This window comes from Calypte anna, chromosome 5 (assembly GCF_003957555.1).
Source record: "Calypte anna isolate BGI_N300 chromosome 5, bCalAnn1_v1.p, whole genome shotgun sequence".
Taxonomy (NCBI): Eukaryota; Metazoa; Chordata; class Aves; order Apodiformes; family Trochilidae; genus Calypte; species Calypte anna.
In genome coordinates this window covers 4,738,735-4,766,668 of record NC_044250.1, presented here as the reverse complement: position 1 = coordinate 4,766,668, position 27,934 = coordinate 4,738,735, and the positions used below count along the sequence as shown (strand labels likewise).

At 36.5% G+C, this 27,934-nt stretch overlaps 1 protein-coding gene across 1 annotated transcript in view; it reads right to left on the bottom strand.

Annotated features, from left to right (window-relative positions):
- LUZP2 (leucine zipper protein 2) overlaps window positions 1-27,934 on the bottom strand; it is a 127,370-nt gene that overhangs the window by 48,629 nt on the left and 50,807 nt on the right. The window contains exons 2-5 of the mRNA XM_008504785.2: window positions 22,240-22,357; window positions 20,871-20,941; window positions 17,852-17,933; window positions 11,170-11,232 (exon numbers count right to left, since the gene is read on the bottom strand). Of these exons, the coding sequence (XP_008503007.2) occupies window positions 11,170-11,232; window positions 17,852-17,933; window positions 20,871-20,941; window positions 22,240-22,357 (334 nt within the window). The remainder of the gene's footprint in view (window positions 1-11,169; window positions 11,233-17,851; window positions 17,934-20,870; window positions 20,942-22,239; window positions 22,358-27,934) is intronic.

Here is a 27,934-nt window from a genome sequence, read left to right as displayed (position 1 = left end):
CCTACTGTATGAGCTGCAGGCAACAACACAAGCTCTAGTGATGTCTGAAGCTGGCAGGATGAGAGATCTTCAGCCCTGAAGAGGCTGGGTTGCATTAGCAGGGAGACTGTCTGTAAGCAGCATGGAGTAAATCAGTTAAAGCTCAATAAAGCAAAGGTGGGCAAGGAACAGTATGCATAGGCATCAGAGGTAACTCTTACTCTACTGGCACAGAAATCTAATCAAGTCCTCATTAATCTTTAATCATTTCTAAAAGCAATTTAGCAAGACGAACAGAAGTCAGGAGGAGGATCTAATTCACAGGACCTGACTGATGGCTTTTGAGTCATTAATGCTATTTCTTCAGGAATCATTGACCTACTCATGACAGTCAGCTTAGCTTTTTAGTCCAGGATCCCTCCTCTTGGGAAGGGAGGAGGAAAGGAATACATCCAAATTTAAACTGAGATATTTTTCTATGTTACTGAGAAGTATTTTCTCCTATTTAAGTTCAATACAGTCATGTAAGATACAAATACTCTGTACTGGGATACTAAGGGTTTAAAATTGCTCCAAGTACAGCTTAAAATTCCTTGGTTTCTGAGAGTTAACTGACATTTATCTATAAACTAATTCAATATTTTCAGAAAAAACCCAAAACTTCAAACACCATTTCTTAGTACTTATACAAGAGCCTTATAAATCAAGAGGACACAGGACATCCTTTTAAAAACATTTGGAATAGATCATCTGACTGGTCATCTGCTAATAAACTCTGACAAGAAAATCTTGTTTTCATTAATGCTATCATGAAGGTGGACTTGAGTGAATATCTAAAAGTTAAGGGAAGGTTTCAGTTAGACTTGTGTGGGAATCATTCCCTAAAATGCAAAGAATTCAATATTACAAAATGAACATTTTTAAACTAATTTTTAAAATATTTTATGTGGTAATGCAAAGTTGTTTGAAATTATTCTCAACAAACATTTCTGGGTAGATAAACCACCTCATTTTTTTTTATTACAGAATTCTGAATTACAGTAAAAAGGACAAAGCCCCAGAACTTTAAAGTATCAAGGCATATGTGCTGTTTTCCACTCTGAGTCTCTGCCCAACAAGCTGTAACATTTGGCAAAGACAGAACTCTGTAATTTGGCAGTGAACTGTGCCTAGAAAAAAACAAGCATGTGCTTCCTCTTTTAGAAAAATGCATTATTAGTGCTTGCTATATCTTTTAAAATACACTGAAAAGGATGTATTAAAAAGAAGTCTTTTCCTCTCTAGCCAGACTGTTAGTCTTTACTATTATCTCCTAGCATCCTGCTTTTGTGCACATTCCAAATGTCATCTATTATTGATAATGTTCTCTAACAGCTGCATTTATGTGCAAGCTACAAAAAGTAATTTGCCTCAAAGTACTGGGGCCATTTACTGTATTTAAATGTAAAAAAATAAAAATGAAAAAACAAAACCAAACATAATTCTTTATTAACTTCACATTTTGTTTCATATCATATCTTCAGTGAAAAAGTTTCAGACTGCTTGATAACAAATCTTTCTGCAAGGCTACTTTTATAAATTAGGTCATAATCCATTCAGTTCTAGTTACTATCAGATTTGTATGTCAGAACCTCAGCCATGTGTTCAGCTATTTTGTTTAATTAACATTCCTAAACCAGCATCTTACCTTTCTTTGCCTTAGTTTCACCTTCCCAAAGCAGAAAAAAAATGGTTGAATACATTCTGATCTATTTTACCTGTCCTTTGACCATCTTTGATGGGTCTGGATAAGACTGAAAATCTTAAATTTTTAAGGAAACTTCAAAAATAAAAATACAATGTCCAATTGAGTAGCTTTTATTTCCTGAGTGTTAATGTACAGGTTTGCTGAGTGTTAATGTGAAAAAGTGTCTAGATTTTCCCCTGAGATTGTTGTTTCCAGCCCTTACTCCTAACTTCAGATACCCAAATGAAAGCCATTTGGAAAGCCTGGCAAAACCTAAGAACTGAAAATATTCAAATCAATGGAAACCATAGGATTTACTGAGTGTTCACCTCCTGACAACTGCCAGTATCTGTAAGGTAAAACAAGGGAATTACTCCTTCTACATCAGGTAGCAAGGAAAAGACTTTGCTCTTTCAAGGTCTGACTTTGAAAGCTCTGTTAACAAAGTTTTTAAAATCTTCTCTGAAGAAGTTTGAAAGGAATTGCATGGTTTTACATCTGTCCTTGAATGGCATCACAGTTTAAAATATTTAGCACACAAAGCACACTTTGCTAAACAATACAGCCATTAAAACAATGTTATTCTCTTACCTTCTGGGCTAGAGATGCCTCTGTGTTTTAAGCACAGGAGAGTGGTTTGCAGCTGGAAACTTTCTGTAAGTCTGTTATTCCTTACTTTAACCATTGCAGAAAAATGCAAATGTCAATACTTCACTCAACATTTTACTTAACTCAATAGTTTGATAAATGATATTTACAAAATCAGTTTGGTTGTTTTTTGTAGCTTAAGTGCTCTGCACATTGGAAATGTATTTTTAGGACTGGAAGCAGTCTATGAGAAACAGAAGCTTGCCATTTTCTAGATTTATGAACTGCACATTGGAAATATATTTTTAGGACTGGAAACAGTCTTTCTGAGAAGCAGAGGCTTGCCATTTTCTAGATTTATGATCTTTGTTATTTTGCTGGATAGAATACAGGCATATTAATCACAATAGCAATCATCTTGATATTGATTCAACTAAACCTTCACAGGACCTTTCATTCTAAAAATAGAACAAAACAAAAAGAATCTGAGGAATAAGAGACTGATCTTCACTTCTTTCCTCTCCCTCTATCAAAGCCATCAAAAATGAATATGCATAAGGATATGCTCCTTCTCCTTGATATTATCATGATGCAAATTATTTTGCTGAATGTGATAACTAATGTATAAAATTACATGAGAATAAATGCCTAGTTTCCCTTTCCCTTCTGAACTTCCCTTCCCTAGTTTCCCTTCTGAATCTCTCCTGGATTCAGAAGAAAGGAAAATACTACATGCTGGATGGACTGGAACAACTGAAAAAAGCTTATGTCTGGAGAACTATCTCAAATACTTCAAAAAGCTCCTCTGCTGGGACTAAAATGTTGCACATTCCAAAATTAAAAGAAGGTAAATCTATCCAAAAACCAGGAAAAGCAGAAGAGAACCAGGAAAACAAGAGACTAAGCCAGAGATTTTATCCTTTGAGCACTGCATCAGTATGTGCGATATCAGTCATGAGCTAAACAAATCCCCTGTCCCCAGCCATCAGTTAGCAGTGCTAGCTAACATCATCAAGTACATGCTGACACAATAAGTGATGACAAAAGCTATGTGTAAAGCAAAACAAAAATGTAAGACCAAAAGGAGGGGAGGGAAAGTAATTAACTGGTCTGTCAGGTAATTTAAGAAGACCACGCACCAGGTCCATCATTCCTGTCTAGAGCCTTGAATTAAGAAAACACTGAAATTTTCACGCTTCTGCATGAAATTTCCAACTCAGGCTGAGATTTCAGCTTGGGGAGCTGGTGAACACAGCTATAATCATAGAGAAAATTGTAGCATTCTCCCAGCATCAAAGCCACAGTAATATCACAATCCTAAAGCAGTCAGCTGAGTAAAGCATCAGGAAATACAGCAAAGCAAAAAAAAAAAAAATACACATTATTTATCCCTACAATATGTTAAGAAAACCCATGTGAACACCCAGAAGCTAAAGATCTGAATTATACCTCCTCTAAAAGGCAGTGAGAGAGAAATGATGCAGAACACTCCAGTACTGTTCACTGCCCCCACAAGAGACAAAAGGCCAAGTGTGTGCTCATTAGGTGCAAGTTCTGGAGTGACATGAAAACAGCAAAATATGCTTGTAAGAATTGAAAAAAAAAACCCCAAAAATCAAAACACAAAACAATAAGCACAAAACCAGTGCAAGAGATCTCTATTTCCTTCAATATGGATCCAAATAATGCTGTAAAGTTTGGTAGTTCTGAAGCAAACTGCGCCGAGTCAATGCTAAGCACGTCAGGCAACACGTTTACTGGGTGCTGTATTTTGCAGCACTGGATACAAGTTACAGACAAGTCACACACAAAAAGCTGTAACTACACTTTAAATACCGAAATTCTTGTTAATATTCTCTCTCTCTTTCTGCACATATTCACATATGACAAACACAGTGCTTCCAGGCGGGTCTCAGCCTCAGCAGCATTCAGTCGCTCACCTTTACCTCACAAAATGGAAGCTGTCCTGTGGCATCTCGCTGAGATGGCGGAAGATCTAAGCTTGGCCTCTTCCTAAATGACTGAAGAGCCAACAGCCACTGACACGATTTAGGCCCAGGCAGTAACACCCATGACTTCCCTCATCCAAACCCTCAAGCCCCACTGTGGCACAGACAATCCTAAAGGACGGAGACAAGGACAGGGAGGGCTGCACTCTCCAGTCCTGGTCACCACCAAAGGATACAGAATGAGCTTGGGCAGAAAAGATTAATCAGAATAGGAGAAAGAGAAAACATTATCAGTTCTTAAATACTGTCCAGCCACCTCTCCCTTCTCCCCAGGGCCTGAATTGCTTCAGTGCCGCCGCCCCTCAGGGCACGGGACGGGCAGGGGGAGTTCAGGGTCAGAGCCCCACACGTAGTTTCTGCTGATCCTTCCTCAGGAGGAGGACTCCTCACAGCCTTCCCCCACTCCAACGTGGGGTCCCTCTCACAGGTAAGTCCTTCAGGAACCCTTCCAACATGAGTCCCTTCCTCAGGCACAGACTGCTCCAGCCCGGGCTGCCCGCAGAGCCATGGCTGCTTTGGGAGCAGTCACCTCCTCTGCCACAGGGTCCTTCATGGCTGCAGATCCACAGCTGCCCCTCTGTAATCCTTCATGGGCTGCAGATCCGCCTGTCCGCCCCGTCCTGGTCCTTCATGGACTGCTCCACCATGCTTCTCCGTGGGCTGTGCGGGGACAGCTGCCACCTCACCATGGGCTGTGGGAACATCTCTGCTCACACATCTTGTCCTCCTCCTTACTCACTGACCTTGGCATCTCTGCTCCACTACTGCTCTTACCTCCCCCTCTTCTGTGTCCTGCAATTTCATTTTTTCAGTTTCATTTTCTCCTTTAACGTTACTGACAGAGGAGCATCCAGCCTCTCATATCTGCTTGGCCTTGGCCAAAGGTGGGACCAGAATTGGAGCTGGGGGAGCTTCCAGCAGCTTCTCACAGGAGCCATTCCCCTGTACCCACCCTGCTGCACTAAGCCAAAGCAGACCCCCCCCATCTTTTCTAAGGGGTGCTCTAATCCTGCAATTTTTGGTGTTTTAGATTGGAAGAAAAAGCACAGATATGTTAATCCCCTCTATAAAAGTTTTATTATAAAATATATAAATATTCAGGACACTTATTCCATACTTCATATTTCCATGCCTATTAGATTTTTCCTTTTTTTCTTTAGGTGAAACAGTGTTAATAAGTTTGGACAAGAACATAAATTTGACAGTCAGCAGATTTCCCATTAATACTTGTCTTGGAAAAGAAAGGATGTAAAAATGTAATTTACCCAATCCAATGATATCAAATACAATATTGGTCTGTCAGTCATAGGCAGGCAATCTAAGTAATGCATCTGCCCAGAAATTTAATAACTGTTGTGCTCATATACTTTTCAGAACTATCTTTGAGATCTGGTTCTAGGTCACAGAAAGTGTGCTTCACATGAATGCTTCTTAAAGGTACAGCTGACCAAACATACTATTTAAAAGTGGTTTGGTTTTGTCTGCAAGATATATTTTCATATTTCTGAATGCAGCTGGATTATCAGAGGAGCAATCTTTTAATAAACTTACTGCTCAACAGATGCATGTCTTGGAATCCATAATTATTTCTCAAAATCCAAATCCCACATCAATGATAAAGCTTTTTCATTCCAAATTCCCAAAAGTTCTAGATTTAAATTCATAGATTCATAGACTAATTTCTGGCAAATATGAGTAACTATGCTTTAAAATACTAAGAGCCAAGACATGACATAATTATCATGTAGACAATTAAATCTGCCCCTTCTGCTGGGGCCTGAAAGTAGAAGAGCAATACAGCTGAAGATTGATTAGTGGTTTATTTAAATTAGCAGGTACAAATATTTGCTTTAGACTGATATTTGTAAAACAAGAAGCCCAGCTTGTGAGATTATAAAAACAAAGAAACAAGAAAACCACAAGCAAAACCAACCAACCATGGAGAGCAGAAGCTAAACATTTACTTTGGGAATCACAAAATAAATGCATTCCTACACTTAATAAATTTTCCTTAAGATTTCTATAAAACTAAAAGTCTGCAGCCCCTACAAAAGACACATATTCCTCTCTCTAAAGCAACTACCAAACAGCATTAGCTTTCTTTTTTAAGCAAATAGTCTTTAGTTCTCACCAAGAAAATATAGTTTTGCTTATAAGCTTGCAAAGACTACCAGTACTTCTAACAGTATATGTAATCAAACTTAGAAAGAAATCTGAATTAGATCTGGATATATACTCTGTAAATCTTTACTAACAATAAGAGGAAAAATTCCAAAGGTTGGGGCAAAGTTATGTTTTCATTTCCTTCCTTTTAACATTTGCAGGAGTACTTCTAGTTACATTAGAAAGAGCAGAATGACTTAAGAAAAAAATGTGGGCTGTTTAATCATTGAAAATAATTAATTTAATATTACTGGCTGTCACATTGAGCTTAAACCACGATGACAATTGAGTATTTTTTTATGACAACTTCGGAGGACACGGAGTAACCATGTAACCCATTGTAGGCAAAGTCCTGTGAATTCATGAAATGCAAGTAAGTTGGAGATTTACCCACATTTTATCTTCTTGTAAAATTAAAATAGATTGAAAACATTGTTAAAAAGAATAAAAAATGGATTTCATAGCAAGAATCAAGTGCTTTGATTACTACGAGCTCTTCAAGGGAGATCCTTCATTTTTTGAGCCTAAGTGACAAATGTCAGTAATCAATAGCAGTACTTGTGATGATGAAATCAACATCTTACCATCTCTTTCTTTATGAGCCATGAAAATTTTATTATTAAATGTTCTTTTATTATTTTATCTAGGGAGAAAAATCAATAGCATCTACTCAAGATTTTGAACCATCACTTTACTTCTTTTAACCACACATACCATCATTACTTTTAAGTGGCCTTTCCACTAGGTAATTTTAACATCTTGGTACTAAAAGCAAACTTTTCCACTTGTCTGCATAACATGAATAAATTAAATCAGCACTTTTCCTGTTTGGCAAAATTTACAGTAGCTTCAGGGAATTATAAAATGCCATCAATGCTTTAAGTTCTCTGGAGTTTGGCTCTGAGCTACCTTGCCCTTGAGATCTGTAATGCTGGAAAACACTGATTTGGGTAACACTAAGATTCACAACACTCTGTACAAGCTCAAGGATTTTACTATAGGTTTCATGCGACCTCTCTTGCCTGGTGAAGCTGTTATTGAGACCTGTGTGTGCAAAGGACAGAATACAGACCTTTTAAACTTAACTGTTGAAGATAATTCTTATACTTCGTGCTTTTCTGCCTTTTTGAAATAAGATACAGTGAAGGAACCACTGGGTCTTTCTATTCTGAACACTTAGTTTCAAAGAACCTGATCATACCTGCATAAAAATATGTTATGCAGGATATGTTAGGAGAATATGTTATCAGAAACTGTTTCTGTGCTCTTCTTATCATTCACCTTTTCCTGGACAGTTACCCAATCTTTTACACTTGTGGATATTTTCTTCTGCAGCATAGAACCAATGCAGTACCCATAGAAGGACCAGGACTTTACCCAATCATCTTATCAAGAGGGACAGGCTTTGATACTTAGAAAAGAAAAAAAAGTTAGTTTTACCTGTAGAGTATGGAGAGAGAAATAAAATGTCCTCCTTTAAGGAAAAGTACCAACATACAGTCTCAAAGCCTTGAAATTTAATTTCTTTACTAAGGAAAGTTTATTGCTGGGTTTTTTTTTTTTCCACCATAATTCAATCCACTTCGACTGAATTCCCCCTTCCAGGCATGAAATTCCCAATAGATCACATAAGACTTTAAACTGCTGTGACTTTACCTTTTATTAGTGCAGCTAAGCACAAAGAGAATGGAGAAAATTCTGTTTTAGGATGATTTACTTGACACTAAGGCTATAAGCAAAATTTATACATGAACAGAGCAAAAGTATTGCTTACAAGGTAGTTATTTAAAACTATTCTTCTTAGCAAAAAGAACACATACTACTGAGCCACATTCAAATTTATTTTCCACTCATGGTTTGCTTTGTATAGTCAATTCTACTATATGTCTTTTATGTAATTCACATCTTCTAAGTTCTAAGCCACATCCTAAACAGCAAAGAAATATAGTGCTTGATACAAACCACCGGATCAACATTATAAATACATGGGATTTTATCTGTAAAGATATTAACATGCCCTAATGGAACTATACACAGAGATACTGTGCAAGGCTTTGCCTAAAGATACTATGACAAACTAGACAGTCTTATCTAATCAAATGAAATTAAATGGCTTAAATAAGAGAAAGACTTCTTTTTATGTATGCTTCTAAGTCTACTGTGAGGCAATTCTAGCATCTAGGTGATGAACCTGAGTAACATTTCAGTAGACAATTTTCACCATTTACTGACCTTCAGGCAGTCAGGGAAAATTCCTGACTCATTTATCTCAAGGAAATTGCACTTTAAAAAACAGGATCAAAGCCAGCATGCTGCTTTAGCTTCATTTTTAGAGTTGTTTTTGCATAATCTTCCTCAAGTGAAGTATGACTGGCAGGGTAGAAGTGAGTTGCTCAGTCTCCTTACAGGCCACCTCCAAACCCCCAAATTCTCAAAGTACTTTATACATATCTTTTAGTCTTACATTTTTGCCAAGGTCCTTAGCTCCTCATGTACTTCTGAATTTCCAGACCTCTTAGTTTCTTTGCCAAAAAGAAACACTTCTCAAAAAAAGAGCTTATCTGTTCCCATTCAATCCCTTATTAGACCACATGAACACAATCCACACAATGTTACAGCTGGAAGTCCAATAGATTTTTTCTGATATTGCAGGAAGCACTTAGAGACCTCTAAAAAAGATAGGCTTTGTAGACACATAATCCCTATGTGATTCATCTGGCACCTTTTCCCTCCACACCAGGGACTATTTTTGTTTTTGATTGTTTTTTTCCAAAGCCTTGAATAGCCTCAAAATTGCCTTTCTGTGCAATGTCCTCTCCTTATAGGCTACATCCCAGCTGCTGCATTCATTCAGAGGACTGCTGTTGTCTATTTCTATCTCTGAATAGCAGTAGGGCACAGACTGAAAGAACAGAGCTAAATAGGGAATTATTTTGACAGTCATGGAAGAGCCTAGGAATGCAAAATTCACAGTTTGCCAGTGTAAGCTGAGGCTCCATGTGATATTTGAAAGGACAAAAGGAGCTGTGAAAGGAATTCCTTTTTCATTACCTGTCTCTATACATCTGTATGCAGACAGCACTTCTTTAAAATACATGCAAAATGCTTTAAATTATGCAAATGTATAGCATATTCAACCTTACAAAACATTTTTAAAAGCATATTTCATATTCAGCAATTGAAGGCAGGACGTAGAGCACACAATTTTTCCACAAAATCATGCTCTTTAAATGCAGCTAAATCTTTGTCAAAATATTATGTGCTTATGGAAACCCTCAAAATGAATACTAAAATTCCAGAAAAAACTGATATTTATGGATTTATTTCTAGGAAACTGGCAAATATAGTTTAAAAGTTTGATAGAAAGTCATTAGGCAGATACAGGTACTATGTACTGCACTAACTGGTGCACAGAAGGACTAAACAATGCTCTCAAAACAAATTTTTTTTAGGGAAAGTTTAACTGATTAAGCCAAGAACAGAATTCTGGAACTCCTGGTTTCCAGGTAAAACAAATCAAACAAAAAACCATATATGATGTCCATAATGAATGTACAGAAATATTGATGCTTTGCATGGAAAGCTAACACAAGAATTTCATAGTTAAGTAGTATGAGTTTCCATATAGAAAGCTAAGTGGGTCTCAGACTTGGAGTTTTCTGTTATAGAAAAGAAACACTATAAATAGGTTCTTAGAATCTAGTGGTTTATTTCTTCTTATAAACATTTTCCTACTTAGAGTTTAGTTAAGAAAACAAAATACTAGGATAAAGCAAACAAGGACAAGCCTTCTATTGTAGAAGTATAGGACAGGTTTTTTTTCCTTTGAATGCAAATGTGTAGAACAGCCCCAATCTCAATTCTCCTGATCAGAAGGAATGTACTATGAATACTTAGCCCAGGTTACTTAATGGTATAGAGCATCTGTCATTAATCTAAGTTGGTCTAAATCTGCCAAATTCTAGTCATTAAAAGAGTCTTACATTTAAAATGTAACAAAGCTGAGTTGGCCATTTTACTAAGAACAGAAAATAAAAGAATTCAGGATTAAGGTTTATGGCATCAATCTTAAGAAAACATTTTAAGAACAGAAACATGTTAATTTTCTTAAAGACCTCACTTCTAAGATCATATTTCCTTTCTCTTCTCATACTGTTTATTTTTAAAACAGGCAATAACACTGTGGATAAAGTTCTGCTGTATGGCAATAAGCTATAGATCTGAATTAAGTATTCCTTTCTGAAAAAGTATAGCTCATAAATACAGAAGGTACAGAGATTACTATGGAGCTATGAGCCTGTCTGGAGGAGTCAATAGCTGCAGTCAATGAAATACTGGTTCTAAATGCACACCATCATTTTTGTTTGCTGTTATTTTTAAAGTATTTCACTGGAGCTTTACCTTTCTACTACAATATTACACGTTCAAGTTGAATATCCAGAAAAATTTTTTTACTGTGAGGGTGACAGAGCCCTGGAACAGGCTGCCCAGGAGGGTCGTGGAGTCTCCTTCACTGGAGACATTCAAAACCCGCCTGGACACGTTCCTATGCGAGGTACTCTAGGTGGCCCTGCTCTAGCAGGGGGGGTTGGACTAGATGATCTTTCGAGGTCCCTTCCAACCCCTAGGACTCTATGATTCTATGATTTGATCATAACCTCTGAGTGTAAACTCTGAATGAGGATGACAATCAAATGCTCTTACCTCATTTTGGAGGTCACGGATCATTTTGCTCTTCCTTTCCATTTCGGTCTTCAAAAAGTTAATCTACAAGTTGAAAAAAAAGTTGAAAATACCTGAACATCAGTTTAACCATGATTTATTTTTCACTCTACTCACAGCTGTGAATAAAGAACCCCACGCTTTTACTCACATACCAATTTGATATAGACCACAGTTAATTGTTTGATAGATTTTACATTTAGATTGATATTTACTGGAAGACTTATAATCAAGAGAAGAAAACTGATACACATAAGTGGGCTTAGTTTTGCACCAGTAAATATAGTGTTTATTTTTCACAATGAAGTCCCATTCTTCAGAGCATTAAGAATTTTTACAACAGCATTACTGATTTTATGATCTAATTTATTTTTTTTTAACCCTCTAAGAACAAAATCATAGCAGTTTTCTAAAACAGTTATTTCATTTCTGTGTTACAGTTCTGCCCCCAGTGAGATAAATTCCTGGATTCTGAACAGACTTACCTGAGGAATAAAGTGTATTACATGTGAAAACATTCAAATTGGGTCTTTAGTTCCTGTTTAATTCAATGACCTGCTTTGGAAAGTGGATATTCCAATTTTACTTGTAAGAGTGATTTTAATCAAACACAGGTTAAAATCTTGTTTTTACAAATCAGTCTTAAGTATCTTTCAGGACAGAATTTTCTCCTGGCTTATGGAACACAATGGGAGAAAGGAAGATGGAATTATAACAATCAGGATTGAAAGAACATACTTCCACTTTGAAAGGAGAATGCTCTTAGATATTATAATTAACAAAATTCTTCTCCCAACATACACCCAATACCCTAATGCCACTTTCTTTCCCCCATTGATGCAAAAGCCTACCTGTGTGCACAGGACACTACAGTTTTCTGACACTGCACTAGACTTGTTAAGAAAAACAAAACCTCTGTAAGAAAATAGATTTACATTAAAGAGACATTGACCTAGACGTCAATGTTTTGGATGTCACACAGATAAAAAATGACAGTGATTCTGCATGATGTGACAGCTGTTCTTAGAATCACGTCCACACGCAAGTAGACAGATGTCAGTAATTTAAAAACCATCACTGGACTTGACATCATTCTCATCTGTATCAAAAGAGAAGGCAGAGAACACTCTCATCACTTGAAAGAAATTTAGGTGGGGTGTTCACTGGATTAGGGCCAACTGCCATGCACACATGAAGCTTCTACTGCAAATCCTTCCAAAATTTTCTCTAAGTGGTTTGGTTATGGAAATACTAAGTACAGATAACATATTCAACACTTGCCTAGCAATAAGGTTCACAAAGAGTGGCATTTAGACCATGTAAATTCTGTAATAAATATGAAGGTTTTGCACAACCATAAATAAAGGTCACAATCAAAATATGAAAATAGGGAAGAAAAACAAACCAACTAGTCACATGGTAGGTTTTGGCTTCTCATCTGCTCAAAAGATTTGCCAGCTACTATTAAGTATTGAAAAAACAGTATTATAGTACATAATAAGTACTACAGTATATAGTGTACTAAAAGAATACAGTGACCTCCCTTAAAGAGTGTTCCCTTTCCTAGTCCTAACTCTCAAGAGAACATTATTATTCCATCAAAGCACTTAACTTCTAAATCTGGTTACATATAAAATAATTAAACAGATATGATATCCAATATATTGTCTGCATTCCCTCTATACACAGCCTGTAAGTATCAGCTTGGATCTTCTAGTGAAGAGGTATTTAAGACACCACAGTACTTTTAATTTAACCAGCAATTTAAGTTAGTTAAACCAGGTATTTTTCTTGATTACTATTTATGCATATGTGCATCTGGCATGGGCATCTTATATGATTAATTAAAAAATGTAGAAGTCCCTTTCTTTTAAAAAAGCACCAGTATTAATTAGAAAGCTTTCACATTTTAAGAGCATTTTAAAGCTCTTCTGCTAAATCTCTAACAGCTGAAAAGTCACTTAGTCATAAAGTATAGCTATAGGGAGCTACATACAAGGGTTTTATATGGCTTGGCTAGTGAAGCTAATATAGAGATATCTGTATCCATTTAAGTGCATTTATGTCTGCAATTTCATGCTTAAGGCAGACCTGTCTGTATGGGACCATTTGCATGATGCTTTCAGTCAGTCAGTCCCAAGGAAAAGGCATAACACCATTTTCCAGAAGAGTTGTACAAATTTTACTGTAACTCACCAAGTTCTGATAGAATAATAAACAAGAATAGACATTTATACCCAGCTCAAAATTAAAAGGCACAGAAACTGAAAAATTGGAACTCAGAAACTTTCTGCATCTCTCCCTTCTTTCTACCCAACTCTGTCCTTGTTTGACATTCACCCCATTCCAAGTGTTGGCTGCCTTTAATTACTATCGAGCTGTAATTATGAAATACATCATGAAAATATATTGGTGTTCTAAGTCTGAACTTTTCAATATTAAGCAAGGACACTGCTTCTGTCTCCTGGAGACAGACATCCAAGGTACTCAGAGCTTTGTGTGTTTCCGAGCTCATTACATTTATTAAAGGCAACAGCTTCCATCCAGTGGCCTTTACTCACAGCAGTTTGTGACCTTGAAATGTTCAAATTAAATTTTCCCCTATTGAAATACCGAATGCTTTAGCAGATGGCAGTGATCTAATTCCTAGAGTCAGACAATAGTTAGTTATTCACTGCAGATGAAGGACAGAAGAATAGCAATGTAGCATCATTACCCCACAGCCTAAACTCAGCTGTGTGCTCATTTGCTTACCTCCAGACATCTTGTACCTTGCTCAGGATTAAGACATGAGCAATTAAGATGATATTGCAATACATTCATTAATACCTAACTATTCTGACAGTATCTGGAAAGCCTAACATTCTCACTATGAATTTCAAGTCTAATTTGCAAGTTGTAGTGTAAGAATTAACTCCAAAGACAGACATAGCTGGTTAGGCTGTTGTCTAAAACACAGGAAGTATTTTTTCCTTTGGGAAAAAGTGTTTTATGCAAGCTGTCAAATACTCTTAAAAGCAAAGCTAAATATATTTTTCCCTCCTAGGACTTCTTAGATTAATGTATTTTTTAAGCTGTAAGTCATATATTAATTAATAAAACAGATTTCTGTCAAAGAGACATTTAGGAATTTAAGATCTAAACAAAATAAATACTTCTGGAGTGAAATGACTGCCTGATATTTTATTACAAATATTGCAGACTGTGATGTTTTTTAAGATTCTTTTTTGGTAGTGGGCCTCTCTCAGTTAAATTCCATTAGTCTTTTATTACAAAGAAAAACTCTACTGGCTGCAAAATAACCATATTGTTTATTTTTACAAGTCAGGCATAATATGTTACCTAATTCTTGATTTTCATTGTGAATGCTGAACAATTGGGAAAAAGGTATTTACACATATGTATTTTCTCCTTTATTTTGACAGGAGAGACCATAATAGTCTTGTCAAACAATTCCAACTCTACATCTTTTTATAAATTGTTAGCATGACATAAAATACCAACCAGATCAAAATATAAAAGGCAGACTAAGCTTACTTTACATAGCAAAAATATTTTTTAGCATTTCCCTGTCATCTTTATTTCCTCCTTAATCCAGAGCTATTCAGCTCTTTGTACACTTTAATTGCAGTTCATAGGAAACAAGATTCCTGGAAAATTCAAGATAACTTCCTAAAACAATAACTACTTCTGATGATACAAGCAGTTAGCATCAAGTACAGTCAAGTGGAGGTGTCCTCCTCCAAAAACCTCCAAGGACCTGTTAACCTCATACAGAAATACAGAATCACTACTTACCCTATTTATTAAAATTCCCTGGAAAAAAAAACCACTTTCAAGTTACCTGTGTCATATGCCCTCTTGCCTCTTTAGTAATGAAAGTGAAAATTAGTTCACAGTCTCTAATCCTGTTGCTGGAAGAAGTGGTTCCACTTCACATTTAGAGATGGAACTTGACATTATTAATACATTTTCTCACTGCATAACAAGTTATTATAAATTGTTTAGGCATTTGATATTAAATGCAGAACAAAAACCCTACGACAACCTTTATCAATTGCTAAAGAGAATGATAGCTTATTTAGAATTCTGTCTCACACAATTTAATACACACGTTGTATAACCAAATCCAGAATGGTGCTTCTGACTAGCAAGCTGTACCTATTTAAAACATGCTTTTTGACACACAAATAATCCATAGTTCTAGTGTGAAATTGTAGAGAAGCACTGTCACAGCCCTACCCAGACTCTGCAAGACTCTGCTTGACCTTTAACTTTGCAACATAAGAGCACTCTAAGCTTGAAACCACCTTTATCCTAAGTGGTATTCTTCTGCACATTTTATTATGCTGGCATAGTAAATATGAGGCATAATTTTTTCCAGTTTGACACATCTTTTCTAGAAAAGATCTGTCCCAGACAGACTGATGCTCTTCATGTTAGTGCTAGAGATGCAGAAGACAAAGGATCCAGATAAGGAGTGCTAAGGGCCCCCAGGTCAGTCCTCATTTTGATAAGTAATGTAAAGGACAGGAATGTCTTTACACCTATTTTTTTGTTTCCTCAATTCTACCCTCAGAAGCTGTTATTACCTGGCAGCAGCTCTGCTGCCTGCTCTCTGTACCCACAAACAATTCAGTAGATCCGCAGAAAGGCCACTTTTTAACCATTCTTGGGATCTCAAGTCTTAAAGGAACAAAAAGATGGATATGCATTCCTAGCTGAGATAATAACATAATTTCTGATGAATCATTTGAGCAACAGACAGTGAGGAGTCTTGCCACACATTGCATGAGAGCTGAATGCCAAGTGAGATCTATTGCAGTGGCATCTCCTCTGTTCTCTTGATTTGCTCAGTCTTGAAATACTTCCCAAGTTATTTTTCATGTAATTTGACTTCATTCTTATAAGTTCTTCCTTCCAATTTTGCATTTACCTAAGAAAGAACACCTTCAGGCAGGTGTTCCCTGTTGAATACCTGCAGCCCATTAGCACACAATAAATATTGCACTGTGCCACCTTGGCAAGTGCAGAAAAGAAGTATGTATTTCCAACCCCCCCCCCCCCAATGTTTTATTCCTGTGGCTTTGAAAGAAAGCTAATTCTATTCTTATTTACTTGGATGAAAATCAAGATTTACTTCACCAAATCCTGTAGAATAAAAGGTGCTTAAATTGGATTAGAAACGAGACTCACAATTCATTATAGAAGTATTAAATTCAAGCTCCCATCCTCTAGCTAGGCTTGCCTCAAAGTACCTAGCCCTTCTTTTATAGCATTCATATTCCTTTCAGAAAACCTTCCAGCTCATGAAAAAAACAAGTGTAAAATAACCCTGTATGAGAGTAATAATGTTTATTTGTTTATTTCCTTTTCTATTGCAGTTTTCACCAGAAGATCCTAAAGTACTTTTTGAATATTCATTGTCTCCCTGTATTGATGAGCTACATTATATACATTTTACTCTCAGGCATAAGGAAATAATTGTCACAAACTAAGGACATAGTTCTTTCCTCAAAATCAGTAGCAAATTTAATATGCTACTATTGGGAAGCTTTAGAATACAGCTCAAGTATTCAGTTTCTCTAACCAGCTGACACATTCCCAGCCAAATTCTGTTATGGCCTCAGAGGGTTTTTTTTCTTGGTTTCTTTAAAATATTTTTGCTTACAGTTAGCAGTAGATTTTGTTTGATTTGTTTAGAGCAAATACTGGATGCTAAGGTGTAGACTTAATTCACACAAGGCACTGCTGCCTAAGTTTGAAAAAGCACTGTATCCCAAAGTACAACAGAGCCAATAATCCATTCACCATACCCAAGATCTAATTTAACCCACAGCTGAATTAAATAACAACATATGTTTCCACCTTTAATTTGTAGTAGAATACATTGCACTGATAAAGCCAGTGGGGACATGTCTGTTGAAATGAAAAAAGAAAACTCTGCATCAGTATGTACCAAGTACTTAGCAGAGAAAACTAGGTTCTTGGTATTGCATTACAAAACTATCTTAATACAAGTCCAGGTTTGCTTTGTTTTGTTGTTTTCTGGATGCACACTGCCCTGGCTATTTAGAAAGACTCCAAAATTACATGATTCTTTCCAAGTTCAATGCAGCATTTAGTGTAGTTTACTATTTTTCTCTCCTCAAAAACAAAAGAAGGGTTTATTCTCTGGACTAAAGTATGAAAATCCACTAAGTATCATTTATGGAGAATAGGTAAAACAGGATCTTGACCCTTCAGACTTCTTAGTAACAATATTAGATCTACTACAGACAATATCAGACACTCTGTCTGCTTGCTGAAAATCAGTAGTGATTCCAAAAAGGGCAGTGGTTATGGCAGTGCAGATTAGTATATAGATGAGACAGGATGGATGTTTTCCTCATCAGGGAAAGAAGCTGGGCCCAAGTGCCCAGAAGTGTACACACACATCTCCAAATCCCCCAGGAATTAGTGAAGACAGGGATCTTGGCATTCTTGAAGATACAATGTTTTTTCAGCTTTATTCTGAAGGCTGTAGAGTACTAACACATGCTTGAAAACCAAGTTTTTTATCTGCAAAGTTATTTGAGCTAATGACAGATTCTCAAGGCAGAAGGATTAACAAAAAACCAGAAGAAACAAAGAAAAATAATGAAAGGACACGGAATCCACTCACCGTAGCCTGCTGCTTTTCTGCCTTCTCTGTTGCCTCATTAAGTTGCTTTTGAAAGGCTTCCTGAAGAGATTTCATTTCTTCCCTAGTTTGTTGAAAACACAGAACACAAATGTCATCACAAGTGTCCACTAAGAAAGAAATTTTCAGATTCAAGAAAAAGTACCTATAATTACTCAGGGCAACAGACAGATGTAATATATCTATATGTCTTGCTAATAAAACCATAATGACCCAGTGAGCTCTAGTGCCAAAGACAAAGATCATTTGTGATGGAAACTGGCCACCTTTTACAGCTACTGAGTAGCCTGCTGTGCAAAACATCTGCCAGTAGATAATTTCTAGCAAAAAGGATTGGCACAAAAAAGTGAGGACCAAAATGGAAGTGAACTGTTATCAGTAAGAATTAGTTTATACTTATTTATAACTAACTAAATAAAATCCTGATGAAATTCAACATGCACCTGACTTTTAATATAGACTTTTAATATAGGGAAACAACATGAGATGTGGCAGGAGATTTTGACATAAACAAAAAAAAAGAACAACTGGGTAATGGATTGGGGAACCAGAGGGATTGGGCTTTATTTCAATCAAAAAATCCTTTGGCATCACTGATGCAGTCAAGAGAATTTCTCCAAATGATGAGGAGTGCAATGGCTCTGCTGGCCACCTCTACTCACAGCATGTGACACCATAGAGCTGGGACAGATGAAAAGAATGGCATATTTTGGAGCAGCTGCAGAGCTTTTGCAGGGCTGTTTGTATGGATAAACTTTCATAGAAGACCATCACAGAGTGGGGTTTAGATACAGGTTATAATTTAGTCCAGCAAAAACTAAAGTGAATGGAAACCATCCAGTTCATAGAGTAACAGAACTTGTGAGCTTCTGGCTCAGCTTTCTTCTTAGCCAGCAGCTCTACTACTTCAGCAATTTCAGCAGCAAAGAACAGATTGAATTGAAACAGAGACTGAGCAGCATGAAACCAATGCACCATCAGCACAACACAGCTCCCGTATCCTATAAACAGATGTGATCATTCCAAAGTGCTGATGGTGCACAGAAAAAAAACAAAACTTGAGGCATCATAGTAAGTGACCATGTTTTACTTGCAACTTGGGAAGTATTGGAGAGTTCACACAATAGGGATTAACAAAAAGAAATCTAATTTGAAGTCAGCAGGACTAAATCTACTTAGAAAGCTGAGATGCTGCACTGTGAACTTTGTTGTCTCATCCATCAGTGCTGAGAATAATCATAGAGCTCAAAGATCAATCACAGCTCAAGTTTTTCCAAAGAAAGTGGATTATAAAATTAATATTGGGATAAGAATTCTTGTTCAAATGCAATAAATTTAAGTATAACTGGACTCACTGTTCTTCACTTACTCCAGATGAGGCAGTGCCTGAGGCTCTCAGCAAATAAAATGTGTCCCTTCATTAGGGAAATTATATGAGGGGAATTCAGTCTTTGGCACAATTTTAATACCTGCTTCTTAGACTTCCACACCTCTTTGCAAATAAAATCCAATAAGCCTGTAAACAGCTTTCAAGTATCCACAGTAGCTCAAAGGCATTTCCTTGGAGTATATTGTAAAAGCCTTTTGTTGTCTGAAGGAGGGTGAAGGCTGCTCAGCAGCACACTGTGCATTGCACCCATCCAGCACCCATCTCTGGGAACTGCTCTTGCCTGCATACTCCAGAACTGAATCCTTCACAAGCAAAAGCTAAAACAAACTTTTGGGTGGACCTTGAGAGGCTTTAGGGAATGATTTAAGGAACAGAAAGAATACTTGTAGTATGTAGTAAAATTTTACCTAAGCAAACTGAATTTCCCCACCTATTTATTCAACAGCCCACTAATACTTTTAATTAATCTCTCTACTTCATAATAGCTGCACAACAATCAAACCATTACAAAAACATCTTCATATATGAAAGATGGAGTCAGTGACAAGGGCATCCCATTTGATGCTGGTTGTAAAGCTTCAGTTGCAGCCAAGCCACAGAAGTGTTCAGTATTCTAACAGGACATTAGCTCAAGGCTTGATTTCATCATTTAATAGATTTGTCTGGAACACCTGAAAGATCCTCATGTATCTGATTCTTGCTTACCCTACTGAAAACTTCTATAGGTATTGTGTTATGGATCTTATTTGTTGTGTATTGAAGAGCTAAAGGTCATTTTATCCCAAGCCTTCTCTATAGCAGTGCATTTTTCTAAAGAAAAACATGAAGTATAGATCCATTCATTATATAATATTATTTCAGACAAAGTGATCCCTATATCTGTTATATTTTCTCATTATTAAAACTGTACTAATTATGATATTTGCTGATCTGAATTCCAAGAATTAAGAGAAGTAGAATGATGAGAGATACTTGCAAGGATGCACTAGGGAACCTGAGACTAAGGACTTCTCTGGGAGCTTGAATTCACAGCCATGGAAGCTCATTATTTCTTAAGTGCTCAATGAATAATTTTAAGTGAACACTTCTCTCCCCTAACAGCCTTTCTCACAAATATCCAGCACAAGTAATTCTACATCTGCACAGTAACTACTGATCAGTCTGTAGACTACAGACTCAACATTATGAGACCTGAATAAATATACAATACCATCTCCAAATTCAAAGTTGAGATATTTTAATAATTTAATTAACTGGGCACTACCATCCACCACTCATTTTCTAAAACTTCTGACTTCATGCTTTTTAAAAGAAAATTTCAAGACTAAACCTTGCTGAGAAATTCAAAATCCCCTTCTTCAGCAGATATCCCACAGTAGCATTTTAATAACTTTTCCTGCTGCATGTCCAATAGCAGCAAATGTATTGTTTGTTTCAAAAACTTCCCAAAACAGCATTCCCTGCCCTTATTTTACTGTTCTAACCATCAGTCTCTGGAACATCACTACCAGGGTAGTGTTTATAGATTGAAGTAAAAGGAAAGATGGAATTTCCTAGACTGACAGTTTTCAGTCTGGGGACAGGAAGGGAAGAGGGGAGCTGGGGTCTTACCTTTGCTTTTGGCCCAATTCCAGAAGTTTCTGCACATCATTTTTGGCTGATGCTTCACCATTTTTCAAAGACTGGTAACAAAGGAAGAAGTCTGTTACCAGAGAGATCTTTAATGTTATTCATTGGTAAAATGATTAGCGTGGTCTTCTTTCATAAAATGCTCCTGCTGAATTACAGATGTTATCACTTGAGAGAAACAGAGGAGTAGCCTGGGTCTCCTTTTACCATAACTCAGCACAGCTAGACTGTACACTGCTCTTTTTCATATATTAAATTAGAGCTGATCTAATAAAACAAGTAGATATAGAAACAAATTACTAAAAGCATTAGGCGTGTATGACAAAGATAAGTGTGCTTATACAGAAGATAATACTGCAGATCTTTGCCTAAATCTGGATCTCTGCAGTGCTGAGTGTAAAACACAGTAAACATACTAAAATTTTACCAATTTTACCTTCAACTGGGCTGCATAAGACATCACCCATTTGAAAATATTTTTGTTATTAGGCAAAGAACATTTCTCTAAAGAGTAAAAAAAAAAACTAAAAATTCAGAAGTTCACAATAATTAGAATGACAGAAGCCTGGAATACAAGACAATATAACAATATGCTGGGCCATTACTATTCTGTGAACCAATATAGGGGTGCTACTTATACTTTTCCCATCTAGATTATGTCAACCTGAAGATAAAAATGCAATGTGAGAAACGTACTGTCCTTTAAAATATCATGAAACACAGAGCCAAGTCTCAATTAGTAATGAGTCTGAAGGTTTTTATCAGACCAACAGACCATATCTGGAAAAGACAGGCACGCTCTTAAGTGAACATTTGGTAATTTCAGGACCTCGAATCCAGAGCAAGATTTTTAATCTATTTTTCACTCAGAGGAGTTTAATTGACTCCAGAGGTTAATTTGACCATTGCCCTTCCCCATGATACCCACCAAGTTCAGTGCAGAGATGTCTCAGCTCTGGCTGCTGGCTCCTCCAGCACCATCTGTCAGCTAACCCTGTAGAGCCTTGCCCTGTGGTAAAGCCAGTCAGTCCCTTCAGATGGGAGGTCAGGTGGGTAAAGTCAGCAGTTCAACTGATGCCAACTTTTTTTTTTCTTTGTTTTTTTTTTTCTTTTCTTGTCCTACTATTCTCTATTTTTATTTTTTCTCTCCCCCTTTTTTTTTTTTTTTTGGGTAACTTTGCAAAATGCCCAAGTCATTAGGATTATTTTCCCTAAAAACATTGTTCTTCCATGTTGTACGAGATCAACTAAACAATAATTGTTCACATATTTAAAAAAAAGAAAAGAGGTTGGGTTAATAAATAGGCACCAACAGGAAAAAAAATCCTATAGAAACAGAATGGAACCTAACCTGGAGGTTTACTTTAATTCCCTCAAGCTCTTTAGAAGTCTTCGACAGTTGGCGAAGGATATTGGTCCTTTCCTTGAAGACTTCTTTGAGCTGTCTTTCCAGTTCTTCATAGCCCTGTCTAACACAGAAAATAAAACCATGAGATCTTCTCAAAACATTACTCAGTGCATTTGAAAACAGCCCTAGTTCATCAAAACTGAATAATTTCCAACACTCATTATAGGCTCCATATGTAGGAAGGTCTGCCTGTTCACCTATAAAAACAACTTAATTTCTCCTGACCATTAATAGGTGTTTTATATGTCATAATATATGCTTTATATGTGCTGCATCTGAGTTTATGAATTTTCATGGTGAATGGTGTACAGCCTGCGACAAACAGGAGATTGGAAGGGTGAATTTAACATGCATGATGGTATGAGTGAAATCCTTTTGTTTTAAAGGATTTTCCATGAAAAAAAAAATCAGACAAAATGTTGAAAGTATAAAGTTTTATGACACTCAGGGAAGTGTCCCACAGTTTGTCCTCACTTAAACTGTCACATGGAAAGTAAAATCCTCTGCAGTGAGTTTCCTACATCAGCATCTCTAGTTTGTTACCACTCCAGCTTTGTGTGACTTTAAGGAAGGTACAAACATTGCTGTAAAAGAGCTGACCCACCTCAGCAGTAACAACATTATGTGTAATCAGTCTGACAAGCTTCAGAGAATACTCCAGTTTTAATTTGCTGATGAACAGAGATCAAGGAGGAATAAAGCAGTTGGGAATTTCAACAGGGTCATCCCTTCTATTTCTCTTTAAGCACCACAGAAAGTGCAATGGGCTTGATGGCCACTTTTGCCACCCAACTGCTGTGCTTTTGTTTAAAGTTAAACCTTGCATGTAAAAGAAATTATCTCCAAGTGGTAGCACTGTGGTAAGGATTACTTTAAAGCAACAAGGCCTCCGATTCCAGTTTAGCTTCAGGATGTCAAGGCCATCTGTCCCAAACAGCCAGGAAAGCTCTCCCTTGGGTATTCAGCTGGCAGAGGTTTCTCGCTGTTGTCTTGTAAATACTGACATCTACCAACATGCATCAACCAAGACATTTCCCCAATTTTAAAATGAAATCTGATATAAACTATGTATGAGCTTATATTTACCTTCCTTTTCTATTTTATGCCACACTGGGGAGTGAAAAGCTGACAAGAAGCCATCAAACTTACTACTGAGAGTCACAAAGTAAATGAAAGTCTTGGAGTCATCACAGATAATTTAAAAATAAAGGAAAGAAGGAGGGAGATACAAACCACAACTGTCACATGTATTATCTATTAAGATTCCTGAATGTTTTTAATTCTGGACAGCAGTACCTGAAATCAAGCTTTGACTCAGCATTGTGCCTAACAGCACTGTCCCCATGTATCTGAGGACAGTAAAATTCAGCTCTGAACCTGTTTGATAGCAAACAAACCCTCTGTCCAACCCATCTTTTTTGGTAAACCAGTGCAATTCAAGTGAAGAAAGATATATTTGTATATATAGAATCTAAGAGTATTTCAAGGATTCTTATATTCCTCCACAAAACTCACTATACTGCCACTTCTACACTTTTTTAGCATTAAGAGGATTCTCAGGATTGGCTTTAAGGAAAGATCCATGGCCAACTGGTTCTCTTATTCTTCCCTTCTTGAACTTCAAATACCCAAATTCTGCTCCCCCATGTATTTAAGAAGCACTCTTTGGAAGGTTTCACACACATAGATGCAATAGAATTTTAAGTATGGAGATACTAGAAGAAGTAAATTCACTTTTCCACTTCAGGATGCCCATACCCTGCAGCTGGGCTACTTTATGAAAAGCACAGTGGTTTTTCTGAAGCTAATGTTAGATTTAGAAGAATTTATATATATAAATATTTCCACCATGATATAACAACATTTCTTTCCTATTTGAAAACACACACATCACTATATACATATATAATCACAAATACAGAATTTTGTTCTCTTGAAAACCAGCAAACTCCTCTGAATTTGATTAACTAACAAGGAGATAATTTGGCTAATTAAAAAAAAAAAAAAACAAAACTGCAAGATGTAAAGCATTTGGACCAGATGGCAACATGACATAATCAGCACAATTCCTCTGAATTCAGAGGAGATTTAAATTGAAAGAACACCTAACCCATATCTAGGTGCCTGAACAAATCATTCATCCCTTTAGAGGATGGCATGATGCCTCACCATGTGGGAGAGAGAAAGAGAAGGAATTTTAGTAGCAAAACAGTGGAATGTTAAACTCTGTGGCAAATTAGCTGGGTGTGGAGGGAGAGTAGATTCTTGCAGCCAGAAAAATACACTCTAACCTGAACAATCTACTTACACTGAACTTGGATGTCAGTTTTATGCTACATATTTCTGGAAGAAGCTGCCTTAGTGCAGGTGACATGTCACCAATTCACCACCCTGCCACAAGCACCACGAATCCCAGTGGCTTTCTGAAATCTTCCAGTCCTCAAAAACTCTCAGGCTTCTCTTCTTGTTTTGCATTATAATTACAGGTAGCCAAAATAAGTTTAACCAGCTCCTAGGGAACTCCACTCAGTAATTACAGACAGATTAATTCTGCCCTCTGAATATGAGGTTACACCAGTTATAACATTCTGCAAAACAAAGTGTCATTATCAGCATATGCACCTGGCATTAAAATGAAGGTTTAGCATTTTAGCACATGAATGTTCTTTTGAAAATGTTCATTATTAAACAGAACAATTTAGCAACACTCTGAATGTTAAGGTCTCCTGTAGTACCCCAGTCCCAAAATATCTCTCTTTTACCATCAACCTGTTGATGTAGTGTCCATGTAAATTCTAATATAATTTTCTTTCTGGGAATGATATTCCCTCACACTTTTAGGCTTAATCAGCTGCTTTGACTCCTCTGTTATTCTTACAGACATGATCTAATGGATTATAGTAAATATTTCAACAGATTCCAATTTTCAGCATACAACAAATACCTACTAGATAGAAAGACTTGCCCCAGAGATTATCCACCTCTGATTGTTATTTCCTTAAATATTAGAAGTTGAGCTTTTAGTCTTCAAAATAAGGATTGAGTTTATTTCTCAATGAATAATATGTACTATGTCAGGACAAAGTAAAATTGATTTTGTTTTCCCACTAGGTTTACAAAGCCTGTCTCTGAGATGAAACTTATAAACATTTCAATTATTCATGTTACATAAATGTCCTGAACTGGAAAAAAAACCCAAAAACCAACCCTTAAAACAAGAGAGAAAATTGAAATACAGCCTGCAGTCAAAACCAAACTTAGATAAATGTCTCTTTCATCAAATCTGTTGTCAGTTCTATTTCTCAATCCACTCTTTTTTAAAACAACTTTCCTGCTATAATTGCAATTAAAATCTTAGGGCATCCTACAGTAAATCCTAAGAAAATTAGATGAGATGGTCAGAATGTTACAGCCTTTTGGGTCTGGATATTTTTTTAAAGCAGTCATAGCTGAGAAAGAGTAGATTGCATTTCTTGTTTTGTTAGTTTCTATTAGTTTAGATCCTGTGATATGATTTCAGTTAAATCTGAATTAACAGTGGAATATGGAAACTCATATAAGCTTATTTGTTGATATATAACATATTATATAAGCATATAAATTGATGAGTTGATGAGCTCTTGCTGAAATCCAGCCCTTGTCAGAAACAACCATTTGCCATACTCATATGGCATTTGTATGAAGTATTTTGCATTTGGGCATTACCTAAACACTGTGTTTTTGTCTGGAGAGGGGCAGGGAAGAAGAAAAATGAACACAAGACTTGGGGATTGAGACAAAGAGAAACTGTATTTACCTGATCTTCACAATTAGTGCAAACTACATAAAATTCCAACTCACTGGAACTTTAATAGCCCACCAAATGGTAGCAGTGCATTTTTTTTGGTTGCTACACAGCAGCTAGAGAATCACCAGACCTTTAACATCTAGTTCTTCTAGTTCTGGCACTCCTTGTACATAAACTTGAACAATACAGCATCTTTTTGGCAGAGTCTTGGCTGTGTAGAATCACTGACTAATCAGGGAAAAGCAACTACCAGTTCCTATCAATGGGTAAGGAAGCTAAAAAAGAAACTTGCACCTGGCCCCAGGAAATGACCCAGCAAGTTGAATCATCATGTATAACATCAGACTGAATAGAGTGACCCAAAAAAACACACCCACAAACCTATATTCATCCACTGAAAAGTGCACAGCCCACAAAACCAGAGACATCATGAGGAAGAACTGTACAGTCCCCTGGGATTGACCCCACAGAAAAATAACTTTTCCTCCCAAACATCCAGACTAGGGGTTAAAGCTTTTTCCTTCAAGCTATGATGCAGTGGGCACTTTTCCTGGGGCAATGAATCTTTACTGAGTTTATACAGTTGTAAAACAAAACACACTTTCTAAAATAGAAGTTATTAAACCCAACTACCAACTGTATTTCAACTACCCAAACACAGAATACATAAATATGGACTACTGCTCTATGTAGACTTGGCTTTTCACATCAGTTTTGCAGATTTAGTCTTTAATAAGAAATCCATTCACACCAAAGCCATTCTATGTCCAATACCTATATTACCCTTTTTCAGTCCTGATATTCTACATTTCTGTCATTAATACTGTGTTTGGTCTGATTTTCTGCTGCACAGATAACACTTTCTTCTATGACCTCAGTGTAACTACCCTTAAATAGAACACTCTTACATGAATCTCCTCAGAAAACCATTTTTTTTTTCCCAGCATCTCTACAAGATGGTTAGTTTAACATTTCTGTCTCAACTAGCTGTATAATTTCATCTTTTACTTCTTTTGAAACTTTACATTAAATTCTGATGTTTAATAAAAAAGACCTTAGCGACATCAGGACATATATAGGAAATTTCACACTTTTTTTGGTGCAACCTGCTATCTCAGTTGACATAAAATTGAAATGTTTCTACTTTAACCTGAGAAAAACTGTCAATGGGTCTCCTCTGAAAGTCTATTTCACTGTTTAATAACTTACTTTAGCAGATTTCATGGATCTGCTACAATCAAGTTTCAGAAATGGAACTTGAAGAACTTTATTAACCCAGAGGCAACAAGATGAGAAATTAGTCCCAGATGATTTGATGCTATATACGTAACCATGCACACAGTGTATACGTATAGAAAAGTGCACATAAATGAGATGCATAAACCTAGGGCTAATGTATCTCTAGGCAGAGACAAGCCACAGGAATATTCTAAACTCAAGCTCAAATCCTTTCATCAAGCTAAGAACATGCATAGTGAGATTGCCCGACAGGAGGATCTACATTTGCCAAAGTCCATGAAATATTCCTCCTGGATGTGGAGGGGTATGAGGTCACCAAGTTAAATTAATTTCCTCTGCTCTATTTCTAAAAACAAAAGTGACTTTTCTTAATGATAAGCTACACCCTTTGTGTCATGTGCCACTTAAAATTTAATACTACTAAGTTAGATTTATTGCATTAATAAACCGTTTAATGATACTTTTTTTCTAAATGCTTTAGAAAATAATATTTTTCAAATTAACATCTTAGGAAGTCAGGATTAAGGTGATATTCGTAGGCAAGGGACATATACTTGACTAACCCTTCATTTACCATCAAGCTCCTTCTATGTTACTAGAAATTACATCCTG